At 44.1% G+C, this 15,000-nt stretch overlaps 1 protein-coding gene across 3 annotated transcripts in view; it reads left to right on the top strand.

Moving 5' to 3' along the window:
* The window catches only part of dab2ipa (DAB2 interacting protein a), a 121,022-nt gene that overhangs the window by 50,158 nt on the left and 55,864 nt on the right, over nucleotides 1–15,000 (top strand). For all 3 annotated transcript variants that reach the window (XM_031570126.2, XM_031570125.2, XM_031570127.2), the window contains 2 exons: nucleotides 3,070–3,173; nucleotides 12,570–12,688. In XM_031570126.2, the coding sequence (XP_031425986.1) occupies nucleotides 3,070–3,173; nucleotides 12,570–12,688 (223 nt within the window). The remainder of the gene's footprint in view (nucleotides 1–3,069; nucleotides 3,174–12,569; nucleotides 12,689–15,000) is intronic.

Consider the following 15,000-nt stretch of genomic DNA (forward strand, 5'->3'; position numbering starts at 1 on the left):
TTCTATTCTACTCTATTCTATTCTACTCTATTCTACTCTACTCTATTCTATTCTATTCTACTATATTCTACTCTACTCTATTCTATTCTATTCTACTATATTCTACTCTATTCTATTCTACGCTATTCTATTTTATTCTATTCTACTCTATTCTATTCTACTATATTCTACTCTACTCTACTCTACTCTATTCTACTCTACTCTACTCTACTCTACTCTACTCTATTCTATTCTACTCTATTCTATTCTATTCTACTCTATTCTATTCTATTCTATTCTATTCTATTCTACTCTACTCTATTCTATTCTATTCTACTCTACTCTACTCTACTCTACTCTACTCTACTCTACTCTACTCTACTCTACTCTACTCTATTCTATTCTACTCTATTCTATTCTACTCTACTCTACTCTACTCTACTCTACTCTACTCTACTCTATTGTATTGTATTCTACTCTCACCCTGCATTTCTCATGATGTGTCCTCATGTACCTACAAGGCGTTCGGAGAAGGTTTTTGGTCTCTATTCTCTGTTTTGGGTCCTCCTCTGATTGGTCCTCACGGTCCTCTACCAGTCCCTTCTGTGTGTGTGTGCGCTTAGGAAAACTCAAAGGGTCTGAGCTAGGAATCATCTCAGCCAATCAACACGTCGCTTCAGGATGTCAACAGTTTTTGCCAGAATTGCAGTTTACCTTTAAGTCTTTAGACTCAAGACTTGTCTTTGGCTATCTTCTTCTGACACAGCTACCACAGCTTTGTAACCCTACCATAATTATGTCTTGCAGCTAATGGCATCTAATGGTAGGACTCTGAAGGGGACTTGTTTGACGCCTGTTGTGAACATGTTTGTGGTGATGATTACAGTATGAGGGGAGTAGGGCATGTTTCTGTAGGAAAGAAGAGAGTTCAGGTGAGTCTGCTGTCTGCCTGTGTCTCCAATGAAAAGTAGATTGACTTCATCAGTGTTGATCTGAGTTAAAGGTGTATGCGAATATGCTAATAGACTCATTATCTCTGTGTGTGTGTGTGTGCGTAGGTGTGTGTGTGTGTGTGTGTGTGTGTGTGTGTGTGTGTGTGTGTGTGTGTGTGTGTTAAAGATATATGCTAATTAGACTCACATTACTTTTAATTATGAGTCGGTAGGTTGTGAACCCTGAGGCGAAGAGCAATCTACATCTGCAATCTCTCATCAACTCTCATCCCTCACTCTCTTTCCTTCTCTCTATCTATGTATTCACTCTCTCTTCCCCTCTGGCTCTCTCACTCTCTTACTTTTTTTTCCTCACTCCTTTTCTCTGTCCTTCCCTCTCTTACCCTGTTTGTTTCTCTTCATTACTCTCTCTCTCCCTCCCTTCTTCTCTCTCTCTCTCTCTCTCTCCCTTCTTCTCTCTCTCTCTCCCTCTCTCTCTCTCTCTCTCTGACATGCAGAGGAGAACACTGAGCAGCTATCTGTTTTCCATGCTGACTTTGAATAGACACAGCCTGCCAGGATGAGAGAGAACGTCACAGCTTGCGTGTGTGTGTGTGTGTGTGTGTGTCGGTGCCACGGATCTCACCTTCTCATTTCTTTTCAGCGAAACGCTTGTTCTCTCTCTCTCTCTCTTTCCCTCCCTTCTCTCTCTCTCACACCATCCCCCCTCTTCTCTTCCTCTCTTCTTCCCTTCATCTGTCTCCTCCGAACGGCAAGCCTGTCTGGTACTGCATGCAGAACAGCGTTCTCATTTGGTCATGTGTCGACCTTCTGTCCATGGCTGACAGTTCAGCGACATGTGATAGACAAGCTGGCCCCCCCCACCCCCCCCTCCCCACACACACACACACGCACACACACACATACACGCAAAGGGCCTGCCGGACTGAATGAATTACTCGTGTATTAACCAGAAGGAGCTTCAGCGCAAGAAATGACATTTAGCAGCGCGTTTACCATAGATATACTCAGTAGGCCCTGCTCGTGAAGGGCACCCAGTGCGTTTACCATAGATATACTCAGTAGGCCCGGCTCGTGAAGGGCACCCAGTGCGTTTAATGTGGCTGTAAGATACAGTCACAGTACCAATTTCCTTCCTTTGTAAATGAGAGTTACTGGACTGCTTAAGCGTGTTCATTTTATTGGGGCGCTATCATCTTCTCACCCTGTAACCATGAGCGGTTCATAAAAAGCTGAGTGTCCTGCAGATTGTTTCAAAGTGATTTTGAAATGGGGTCTGTATGGTATGGACCTACTTCTCTCCAATTCCAGAAAAACACGCCTGGCAAGGTTACAGTTTGGCTTCAGCCAATCAGGTGGTAGTTAATCATCAATGGCCAGTTTTGAACCGGTTGGATTGGGTGTAAAAGTGGAGTGATTGCTGAGATAGTTTTGCTGTATTTACCGCCCCAACCTCTGGAGATAAATACTTGTTGTTTTCTATCCATCTCTCGTTTTTAGCGATAAGTGTAAAAGCCCCACCCAGCAGTTTCAGGGCCACACAGAAGTGCCCCATTAGGTACTTAGGTCCCCACCTATCAGCCAACATCACACAGATGTCCTAAGGGGGTCTGCACTGAAGTGCAAGCTGCCCTGAAACAATGTGCTGGTTCCTGCAGTGGAAAGGTGCCGAATGTGGCCAATGAGTGTGTGGTGATGACTGGGAGTGTGTGATGATGACTGTGAGTGTGTGTGTGTGTGTGTGTGTGTGTGTGTGTGTGTGTGTGTGAGGTGGTGACTGTAAGTGTATGTGTGTGTGTGTGTTAGTGTGTGTATGTTAGTGTGATTATTGTGTGTATGTTAGTGTGATTATTAAAACTAAAGTGTGTGTGTGTGTCTGTGTGTGTGTGTGTGTGTGTGTGAGAGAGGTGGTGACTGTAAGTGTATGTTAGTGTGATTATTAAAACTAAAGTGTGTGTGTGTGTGTGTGTGTGTGTGTGTGTGTGTGTGTGAGAGAGGTGGTGACTGCAAGTGTATGTTAGTGTGATTATTAAAACTGAAGTGTGTGTGTGTGTGTGAGAGGTGGTGACTGTAAGTGGACGTTAGTGTGATTATTAAAACTAAAGTGTGTGTGTGTGTGTGTGTGTGTGTCTTCCAGAGCCGGCCCCTGAGAGGGTGTGCAGGAGGCGGAGCATGCCAGGCAGCACCTCAGAGAAGACCACGCCCCTGGAGCCCGGAGCCTCCACCCCCTTCAGGGTCACGGTGAGTTCACATACACCCCAAACCATCATCAGGGTCACGGTGAGTCCCCCCAAAACAAACACCCCAAACCCCTACACCTCTTCAGGGTCATGATGAGTGTCAGTCACCCAGCCACACCACCACCCCTGGATGAAAATGCACCGACTGAAAAATAAATACAAATAAATAAATAAAATAAAATAAACCTGACTGAACTCCTCCTGAGGTGAACCGTAGGGAATGTTTGAGAAGTGGTTTCTGCTTGTACAGTCTATCAGCTGTAGGTAAGCTGGCCAAATTAGCATAGATAATGGTTTTTGCATGACAGCACTACAGTGGAAGTAATGATGTGTTTTCCTGCTCTTGGGTCAAAGGCAAAGACAGTTATACCCATATTACACACCACCTAGTGGTGAAAGGATAGCACTACGGTGGGGAAAAAAAATCGATTTTTCGATTTCTCTCGATTCTCTCTAGAACGATTCTGTCTCGATTCAGAAAAGTATAAAAAGGAGGAAAAGTTTTTTTACATCCATTTTGTGTTGAAATGCAAGCTGCATCGATTATTGCATTGTTCATTGAAAGTCATAATTGTGACAAGGAAAAGCTTTTTCTCTAATAAAAAATAGAGAAGGTAATTCATCTGTTGATTTTCTTTAATTATCAAACACAAAGTAGGAAGTGATTTGAGACTCTGAGTAGCAAACTCAAATGTTTTAAAAATCGACATGCATCGATAATCGTTTTATCGGTTTAGAATTGATATTCGATAATCGGTTTAGAATCGATAATCGGTTTAGAATCGAATCGTTGACCACTGAATCGGAATCGAATCGAATCGTGAGGTGCCAAAAGATTCCCACCCCTAATAGGCTACAGTAGCTTCTATATAGCTTATAAAAGAGGTATTCCTCTCCCATAGACTGCAGCAGGTAAAAGGTATTCAGTATGTCGTCACACAGTTGAGCTCAGGTGCTGCAGGGGAAGGCAGCAGCTGTTGGGGGGGAAGAGGGAGGCAGGTGCCATTAGGCTCTGGCATAGCAGAGGTGATAACATCGGTGGGAGAGATCTCTCTCTCTCTCTCTCATGCACACACTCACACACACACATAGAGAGACAGACCTAGGTGATAGAAGAACACACACACGACATACACAAACACACCAATACACACATGGCTAGTACTAAAGAACATTCTCTCTTCTTCTCTCTCATTCACACAAACACACATATTCATAAGATTCATATACACTACCCTGTGATAGCAAGTAGCCACAACCCTTGTGGTAGCATATAGCATCTAGCCACAACCCTGTGATAGCATATAGCATTTAGCCACAACCCTGTGATAGCATATAGCATTTAGCCACAACCCTTTGATAGCATATATCATCTAGCCACAACCCTGTGATAGCATATAGCATTTAGCCACAACCCTGTGATAGCATATAGCATTTAGCCACAACCCTGTGATAGCATATAGCATCTAGCCACAACCCTTTTGATAGCATATAGCATCTAGCCACAACCCTGTGATAGCATATAGCATTTAGCCACAACCCTGTGATAGCATATAGCATCTAGCCATAGGAGCTGCCTTCACAGCGGTGCTTCTAGACTCTTACCCTGTGCAGCCGGTGGGTGGTGGACCCGTTGGGTGTGCTGATCCTCCACCAGCTCAATCTCACAGTGGTGGAATGAGTTGGCATGATAGACACCAGCTGGTAGCTCTGCCCAGAAAGGCCAGCGGGTGCCTGGGGAGCAGAGAAGAGTGGGGGGGTTGTGGGTGATGGGGAGATGGGGTGGGGGTGGCGGTGGGGGTGGGGGTGGGGGTGAGCATCCATGGAACGAACAGCAGGACGGGGCTAAAATCCACAGAGATATGCACACACATAGACACACACACACACACACACATTTTTACACACGCACACACACATATTCATATATGCACACAAAACATCTACATAGACACACATACACACACACATGCACACACATACGCACACACACACACAAACACTGTTGTGTAATCAAGATGAAGTAAAAAAAGATCTGCAAACACACTCATCCACACCTACTCATAAATATATGGGAATGTACATAGACATACATGCAACCACTTCCTTCATGTACACACATTAAACACACACACTTCACATGCATGCGTGCACACACACACACACACACACACACACACACACACACGAACACACACACACTTGAGTTGCTCTGCTGCAGCTCAGCCTCGCTCCTCCGTCACCCTGCTGGTCACATGACACAGGGGTTGCCATGGTGACAGCACAGATGTGCTTGTCATACAGAGTAGCAGGGGTACGTGTATGTGTGTGTGTGTGTGTGAGTTAGTGAGAAGCCGGCATACGTGTGTGTGTGTGTGTGTGTGTGTGTGTAAGAGAGAGAGTGAGAGAAGCAAGCTTAGAGTGATCCCCACAAACCAGCCCTGCTATTCGCCACCTCGTCTCGCCTCGTTACCAAGTTTACTGGTGACATGACTCTATACGTTGATCACTATTTACTGGTGATGATGAATGGAGTGACATAACTCTATACGTTGATCACTATTTACTGTCAATGATTTGACTCACTGATGCACTTGGTGACTAAGATAGAAATAGAATTCCCTTGTGGGAATGAATATTCAAGGTGTACCTCACTTGTAAGTCACTCTGGATAAAACAATCTGCCAAATAACTACATGTAAATGTACATTTAAATGCAAGTTTGCAGACACATTCATAAACAGCTACTTGCTCTCGGGAGAAATGTGTGGATATAAAATCAGCAGCCCCTCCATCCCCTCTCTTCCTCAGAAGCTCTTTCACCCTTTAATTAGCACATTAAACAAATGACAGATTCCATTAGCTTCAGTGACACGCTGTGGGAATGTGCAGCAACACGGTGTGTAATATTTACATCTGCATGTGGGCGCCCCTCACTCAGATGGGTCTGCTTGTGGCCCCCTCATTAGCTGTGGGCGCTCCTCACTCAGATAGCTCTGCTTGTGGCTCCCTCATTAGGGGCCGGGCCCCTGTGGAGGCTTCAGGAGCCTCTCTCTGTCCAGGGCCCATCAGGGCTGTAAGCTCTGAAGCATCACTGGGAGGGAAAGCATAGCTATGTGTAATCAACTATACTACACGAACTACACAGTATACTACATATACTACAAAGTGCAGTACAGCGCAGGTCTGTGCTGCAAAGAGTAGTAAAACTGCGTACCATATGTGAAAGCCCACCTCATGACCGTAAAGTGTAGCTTTGAGTAGTAAAGTTCCATATGTGAAAGCCTACCTCATTACCGTAAAGTGTAGCTTTGAGTAGTAAAGTGTAGCTTTGAGTAGTAAAGTTCCATATGTGAAAGCCTACCTCATGACCGTAAAGTGTAGCTTTGAGTAGTAAAGTTCCATATGTGAAAGCCCACCTCATGACCGTAAAGTGTAGCTTTGAGTAGTAAAGTTCCATATGTGAAAGCCCACCTCATGACCGTAAAGTGTAGCTTTGAGTAGTAAAGTTCCATATGTGAAAGCCCACCTCTTATATTTTCCTCATAACCTACAATTCCTCGACAAATATGATATATAATAACAAGTAAACACAATGTAAATCTGACGGAGGGAACAAAAGCCTGGATTTGTAGTCATTTTTATTATTTAATACTTTGATTTATTCAGTTATAGTTATCAGTGGAAACGTATAAAACACATTTTTAAATGTTGATTTTGAATACATTTTGAATTGAATGAATTCCTTTAAAAACACTACAATACTCTTATGAATGATTGAACTCCTCTGTGGACAGCCTGTTTTAATTGTAGTAAGAGGTAATTAGGTGTCACAAATGTAATATATTGATGACTGAATAAAATTGAGGAGAATGTTAGATCTGGGTAAACTTCACATATCACATCATATTAATAAACCCCCTACCCTTTAAACCACAGCCCCACCAAATGGCTGGAACCAGACATATTAGCATTTAGATGGCATTTACACCTCAAATATCCCATTCCTCTCATGCCCTCGCACCTCCACACATACCACCTCATACTTCCCCCGAGCAGACATATCGTCCACATCCTATACATCAAACACGTCCATACGTCAGATAACCCACACATACTTAATTAAACCTGTTGGAGCCGTTTTGTAATTTAAGGTTCCAAATGTATATGAATTATTAATGTTGATAAGTTTAAGTTTAAGTTAATGAAACATTCGAATTATGGTTTAGAATTATGCGAAGGTGAATACTATGATTGCCATGTTCTGTGAATGATTGACACACGTCTAATTGACATGTGATTTAGGGCCGTGCCAGTGCCGAGCCCGGTAGAGCGGAAGTGGCAAACAATTTTTCAACCGCGTTGACGCGTTAATGCGATGGAGAGCCTTTGTTTGAGGTAACAGAAAGACAAATAAATCACTCTATACTCGAAGACGCGCGTTGTCTGGATTATTCCGCTCTCAGAAGTGGCCGCTGAAAAGCTGCCCCTACAAAACCCCTCTTTGCCAAAAGGTCCAGAGTATCCCACACCACAACATTTCCTCCAGACAGATACCAGATACAGATGCCATTGTGTTGATATGTTAATTCTACACTATATAACCTACGTATTTCTGTAAGATGATTGGAAGAATTGTCTCGTGACTTGGGACCGTGCTATACAAGATAACTGGGCTACGCGTCGGAATAAACTGATCCTTTCGCTAAGCTACTTTACCAAGTGCTTTACTCTCTGCAATCTAACTTGGACTTAGGAGATAACGTTGGCGTTTCATCAAATATTCCGCAAAGAACAGCATCATCTTTCAAGGATAGTACTTTTTATTATTACAATTAAACATTTACAATAAAAAATATGTTAATTATTAAACTTGATAGCAGTTACAATTGGTGGCCCACTTTATTTGAATGGTCCCCTATAGACTATTTACAGATGTTCAGATTATAAACAAACTCTCTGTTGAACTACAATTCATGGTTAAGGTTTGGGGTTAGGGGTTGGGTTTGGTTATGGTGATGTTCAGTGAACAAAGACTGAACTTGAATTTCAACAAACCATCTGTAAAGGCTCCATATACTGACTTTCCAAATAAAGTGTAACCCTATTGGTGGAAATGTTTTGTCCCATGTCTCCAGAATGACTGTAAAGCACAGGTCCACGCTGTAAAATGTAGTCTCTGCTCTGGACAGTAAAACTTGGGTATAGGCAGTAAAGTGCAGTTTTTTAACATTAAAGAGGACCTATTTTACTTTCCTTTAGTGTGTTATAAAGCCGTTTGTCCCTGTGAACTGTCTGCAAAGTTATGAAGCCCAAAGTGTATGCCAGAGGGAGTTACTCTCTCCCACAGAAACCGCTTTTCTCAGCTGCCTGAAACGCCTCATTGGAATTCCAGCTCTTTTGCTTTGGTACAAGATGATGCAATCTCGTAACACCACCCTTACTGTTGTCTGCCTAGAGATGTACAGTATGTGTACAACTACCGTGTATTTGGGACACTGAAGCAAGTCCATCTATTCTAGCAGACCCCTAAAAATAAAATCATGAACATTGATAATGAGGTAGAGCGGACCTGAAGAAGCATGCAGGCGAAACGCGTTGTTTGCTCTAAATAAAAGGTCAGTGCGCGGTGAATAATTATGATTTTAATTATGAATAAAATGTAGTCTTGCATCAGAATCCGAGGTTTGAGCAGTAAAGCACCACTTAAAGCAGCACACGCCTCTGTGTAGGAGAGCACAGCTCCGGGCTATGTTAGCATAGCGCAGCTCCGGACAGTAATTGAATAGGACCCGTAGCGTGTAGAAGCAGTGGGGAAGGGGTGGTTTGTGTGTGTGTTTGTGTGTGTGTGTGTGTGTGTGTGTGTGTGTGTGTGTGTGTGTGTGTGTGTGTGTGTGTGTGTGTGAGAGAGGAGGGAGGGAGGGGAGGGGAGGGGGCAGGATCTCTTGCTGGGAGGAATCCTGTTCCCCCAGAGAAACTCAATGGGCCCAGTTGGAGGTGGCGCACGCCTTTTCAACCCGCAGGAACCTTCATGCTGAGAGTGGAGGGTTCACGGCTGGTCCTCCACACTTCTGTCAGTGCCCTACAGAGAACACGCTTCAGAGGGGATATGTAAAGTAGAGCTGCAACGATTAGTCGACGAAATCGACGACGTCGATTGTGAAAAATTGTCGACGATGATTTTTATTGTCGACGCGTCATAAAATATATTAAATACATTTTTTTTTTTTTTTTTTTTTTGGCAAACGCTAGCAGAGCTACCGGTGATTTTCATTCGGCATTGCAATGCACTATATGAAGTGCAAAATAGTGCATCTTTAACTAATAATAATTGACCATCATTGAGAAATAGCCTAGCATACAAATCATGCGCCGTTTTCTTTTGCCCTCCGTTCTCATACCTTCATGTGCTGCATATCAGAAATGGCCGACTGAAAAGCTAATTATTCTGAGACGGCTCATGTTACCATGGAAACAATAAACAAAGCTAGCTTTGGTAGCTGCTGCATATGAGATATGGCTAACAGAAAAGTTGTCATTTTTCTCAATGATGGTCAATTATTAGTAGTTAAAGAAGCACTATTCCAGTATTTCAAAGAGAATGAGCTGTGGGAGCACAAGAACAGTGAGTGTCTAGCAGCAATTATCATAGACATATATGATATATCTATAACTTATAGTAAGGTTTAAGCTTACATGTTGGAAAACAGAACGTCTCATGGAGGATGCTTGCTATAGCTATTTCAGTTATGTTAAGTGCAATGTAGTGAATCAGTGAATTATCAGAGTAGCCTGTATTTTCGTTTGTTCTGAATAGTTAACCTCCTCCACTTAGCATTCTTCAAACAAAAGATGAATTTGAATTTGTTGAATTTGAATGTCACTTGCAGCCCAGTTATTCTTGCGTTATTTTGCACTTGCAGAGGCTTGATTGCTAATTTGAGTTACTTTTAAAACTTTATTTGCACTTTCTCTACTTTTAAAAGCATATTTGCACTTTAATTTGTATTACTATTTAATTTATGTATTATGATGATTACATTTGTTACTCAAATACATTTGAAATTCAAATTCCAACATTTTGAGTCGTTATTTTAATTTGCTATGGGAAATAATCGTTAGATTAGTCGATTAATCGAAAAAATTGTCGATAGATTAATCGATTACCAAAATAATCGTTAGTTGCAGCCCTAATGTAAAGCTGGAACACTAAAGTGTATGTTTTTAACAAATGATGTGTGAACATTTTCCATGACCGATCCTTTGACCAGTCTCCGCACTACTGAACAGGCATTACAGAGTACACACACACACACACACACACACACACACACACACAAACACAAACACACCCACCCACCCACACACACACACACACACACACACACACACACACAATATATCCACTGATGCCACTGTGTCTGAGCAGTTTACAGAAGAGGGAATTAGGTCTTGCAGTGTCATTTTTGTCACCATTTAGGCCACTCAATGAATTCGTTTTTTCTGGGAGTTCAGATCTGACACGTGGAAACACATTGCAAAGATTCCTTCTGTAAAACACCAAAACAGTGGCAGAAATGTTACAGTACAGAGGAGGGACCAGATAACTAATTCAGCAAAGCTGTATTGTCAAGGGATAACAACATGTTCTAGCCATCCTCCAGGTGTGCTTTTACCATGGAAGCCACAGGAAGTGACATCACTGAAGAGCCACTTGTCAGTCAGTGCAAACTCTCGCCATGTGACCTAGCATATTCTAACAGAAGGAAGTCTTGAAGCTGATATCCAGATAGTCTCAACTAAAACGGTTTGGTATGGTTAGGTGTTCATTATCAACTCACAATTGAATTCCAAGAGTCTAGAAAACTCCACACCCACTCTCTCCATCTCTCCACCATGCAGACTCGTTCTTAGGTCTAATTATAATCTTTTGTGTCTTTCATTGGCTAATTCCAGGTTTGCACTGTTGCACTGTTGTGTGGGGTTGTAATTTAGTGTCTCATTACGGCGGAAGGGATGTTAGCGTCTGCCTGCAGTGTGTGCAGGGCCTGGTGCATAATTACCCCCCCCCACCGTGTCGTTGTCTGCACACACACACACACACACCAGGCTGCTCAGAGATGGGTTTTATCCCCAGTCTGTAATCTTTGCCACTTCCACTTCACAGTTCGCTGTGGGGGCTTTGAAGAATAATCTGACTGCTCTTAATCTCTTGCTAATCTGCACATCATTTCAACAGAGCAGGCTCAGCCACCCCTCACTCTCCCTCTCTCAATCTTTCGGTCTGCATCTCTCTTTTTCTGCACCCCTCCTCTCTCTCTTTCTCTTCCTCTGTCTCTCTCTTTTTATTTCTCTCCCTGTGTCTCTTAGGGAAAATTTAAGTACACCAGTCTCGTCGTTTACAATAGATTCCCCCCCCCCCCCCCGGAGTGGCAAGCAACAGTTTCCATGGTAACAGGGATTTGGAGGAGTCTGGCATGAATGCTACTGCTTTTGCTGTGTGCACGCGGCAAGCAGATGTGAACGATCTGAACAAGAGAGATAGAGAGATAGAGGGAGAGAGAGAATGAACGAGAGAGGGAGCGAGGGAGGAAGAGAGAGAGAGGGAGAGGAAGAGAACAGGATCCATCCAGCAGTGCGCCTGTCTCTGAAAGAGAGAGGGAAAGAGAGAGAGAGAGGGAGAGGGAGAGGACGTGAACAAGATCCTTCCAGTGATGCAGCACTCTCTGAAAGAGCTGACACGAGAGCGAGATAGAGAGAGAGAGAGAGAGAGAGAGAGAAGGGATTGAAAAAAGGTGAATGGAGCGAGTGAGAGCGAACTGGGACAGCTGTTCTTCTGCGTGTGTGTGTGTTCCTGTATATTGGTCTGTGGTGTGTGAGTGTGACTGTGTGTGTGTGTGTGAGTGAGTGAGTGTGTGTGTGTGTGACTGTGTGTGTGTGTGTGTGTGTGTGTGTGTGTGTTTGTGTGTGAGTATGTCTCTGACTGACAGTCCGGTGTGTGTGTGTGTGTGTGTTTGTGTGTGAGTATGTCTCTGACTGACAGTCCGGTGTGTGTGTGTGTGTGTGTGTGTGTGTGTTTGTGTGTGAGTATGTCTCTGACTGACAGTCCGGTGTGTGTGTGTGTGTGTGTGTGTGTGTGTGTGTGTTTGTGTGTGAGTATGTCTCTGACTGACAGTCCGGTGTGTGTGTGTGTGTGTGTGTGTGTGTGTTTGTGTGTGAGTATGTTCTCTGACTGACAGTCCGGTGTGTGTGTGTGTGTGTGTGTGTGTGTGTTTGTGTGTGAGTATGTCTCTGACTGACAGTCCGGTGTGTGTGTGTGTGTGTGTGTTTGTGTGTGAGTATGTCTCTGACTGACAGTCCGGTGTGTGTGTGTGTGTGTGTGTGTTCTCCTGCACAGGGCTTCCTGAGCCGCAGGCTGAAGGGCTCCATTAAGCGCACGAAGAGCCAGCCCAAACTGGACCGCCACAGCAGCTTCAGACACATCCTGCCTGCCTTCAAGACCGGCGAGAATGAGCGGTAAGAACACACACACCCATTTCACATGTACACAGACATCATTCACACGCACACACACACACACACACACACACACACATCTGAACCTGGCGTTTTTCAGATGGTGAAAAGTATTGTTTTCAAAAAATGCCGTTTCAGTGTGGACGGAAGGGCTAAACAAGTGAAATAAGTATGAGCTGTCAAATGTCCCTGGGTTTATGGACCTCAGATAGGATTTAAAGAAGAGTGTGTTCCAGAGTGGCCCCCTGTCTGTGATGGCATGGCCTCTCTCTCTCTCTCTCTCTCTCTCTCAGAGTGGCCCCTGTCTGTGATGGCACTGGCCTCTCAGCTCTCTCTCTCTCAGAGTGGCCCCCTGTCTGTGATGGCATGGCCTCTTAGCTCTCTCTCTCTCTCTCTCTCTCTCTCTCTCAGAGTGGCCCCTGTCTGTGATGGCACGGCCTCTCAGCTCTCTCTCTCTCAGAGTGGCCCCCTGTCTGTGATGGCATGGCCTCTTAGCTCTCTCTCTCTCTCTCTCTCTCTCTCTCTCAGTGGCCCCTGTCTGTGATGGCACGGCCTCTCTCTCTCTCTCTCTCTCTTCTCTCTCTCTCTCTCTCTCTTCAGAGTGGACCCCCTGTCTGTGATGGCATGGCATGGCCTCTCAGCTCCTTCTCTCTCTCTCTCTCTCTCTCTCTCTCTCTCTCTCTCTCTCTGCTCATCCTCCTCTCACTGCTCTTACAGCTCATCACCACTAGTGTCTCTTCAGCAGATTTACATGGGAAAGAGCCTCATCACCACTACTGACACACAATGGCAACCGCTCTCGATAAATGCTTGATAGATGCTCATTACAGGGTACAATTAGTGAGTGAGTGAGTGAGTGTGTTAATGTGTGTGTTTGTGTCTATGTGTAGGGCCAATGATTTTCCGTTTAAAAAAAATGCATTTTCCGAGGCATTTTCTGAGGTAAATTGATGGCTTAAAATGAGTGAATAATATGTGCCCTTCTTAGATTGTTGTTTGCCAGCCATCAACAGAACAGAAGACACATTTTTTTTTTTTTTTAATGCGATTGGGAAGATGAGCGAGTGAATGTGGCTGTAGCGGAGGTGTGTGTGTCAACCGTTGAAAAGGGGGGCGTGGCCGGAGCAGAGTTCAGTGCAGATGTGACATTTTCTCAGTGGTTTTGTTCTTTAATTAATGTTTGTTCATCGTTGCAATCGTTGTTGTGTTTATTTGAAAGAAATATAGCCTTGCAGCCCAAAATACAGGGGAATTTTGGCGTTTTGTATGCACAAAATGATGTTTCCGTCTGAAAGTTGCAATTCCGTTTCAAAGGGTACATGCTGCGAATTCCGTCCGTTTTCCGTTATCGCGGAAAATCATTGGCCCTATATGTGTGTTTCTTGTGGAAATGGCAGATTTTAGAGATGAGGGTAAACAAAGATAGTCATGCTCACGCATACGCACACACAAACACATGTCCATGATCGGAAAGGCAACAGGGTGGAAAAGATTCTGCCATGCTAGTTTCTTTGGCACAGCCTTCATGTTGCCAAAAGCAGTGTGTTTGTGTGTGTGTGTGTGTGTGTGTGTCTGTGTGGTGTGTGTGTGTGTGTGTGTGTGTGTGTGTGTGTGTGTGTGTGTGTGTGTGTGTGTGTGTGAGAGACAGACAGACAGACAGACAGACAGACAGACAGAGAGAGAGAGAAAGAAAAAGAGCGAGCAAGAGAGAGAGCAAGAGCGAGCGAGGAAGAGAGAGAGAGGAAGAGTTAGCGAGGAAGAGAGAGAGAGCGAGGAAGAGAGAGAGAGAGAGCGAGGAAGAGAGAGAGAGCAAGAGAGAGAGAGAGGGCAAGAGAGATCGAGGAAGAGAGAGAGAGCAAGAGAGAGAGAGGGCAAGAGAGATCGAGGAAGAGAGAGAGGGCAAGAGAGAGAGAGGGCAAGAGAGATCGAGGATGAGATCAAGACAGCATCAGCCACAGTCAGTGGAAAAGATGGCACGATTATATTTGAGTATCTACTTCCAACCCCATAGGTAAGGCATTCGTATGCAGTTCAGACTGACCTTTACAGGATACAGGATACAATCACACTTACCATTGTCACCCCATCATAGTTGCATTGTCTTTTCATTGATACAAGACCCCCCACACACACACACATACACACATACACACACATTTTTGCTTTAAAAAACACAATGCTATGAGGGGTACAGCATGGAAAAAGTGTCATTTAACCACTGAATATTTAGTGCAGTCAATCATGGCTATAGTACACACACACACACACACACACACACACACACACACACACACACACACACACACACTCAC

The sequence above is a fragment of the Clupea harengus genome, chromosome 7, assembly GCF_900700415.2.
Source record: "Clupea harengus chromosome 7, Ch_v2.0.2, whole genome shotgun sequence".
NCBI classification, from domain to species: Eukaryota; Metazoa; Chordata; class Actinopteri; order Clupeiformes; family Clupeidae; genus Clupea; species Clupea harengus.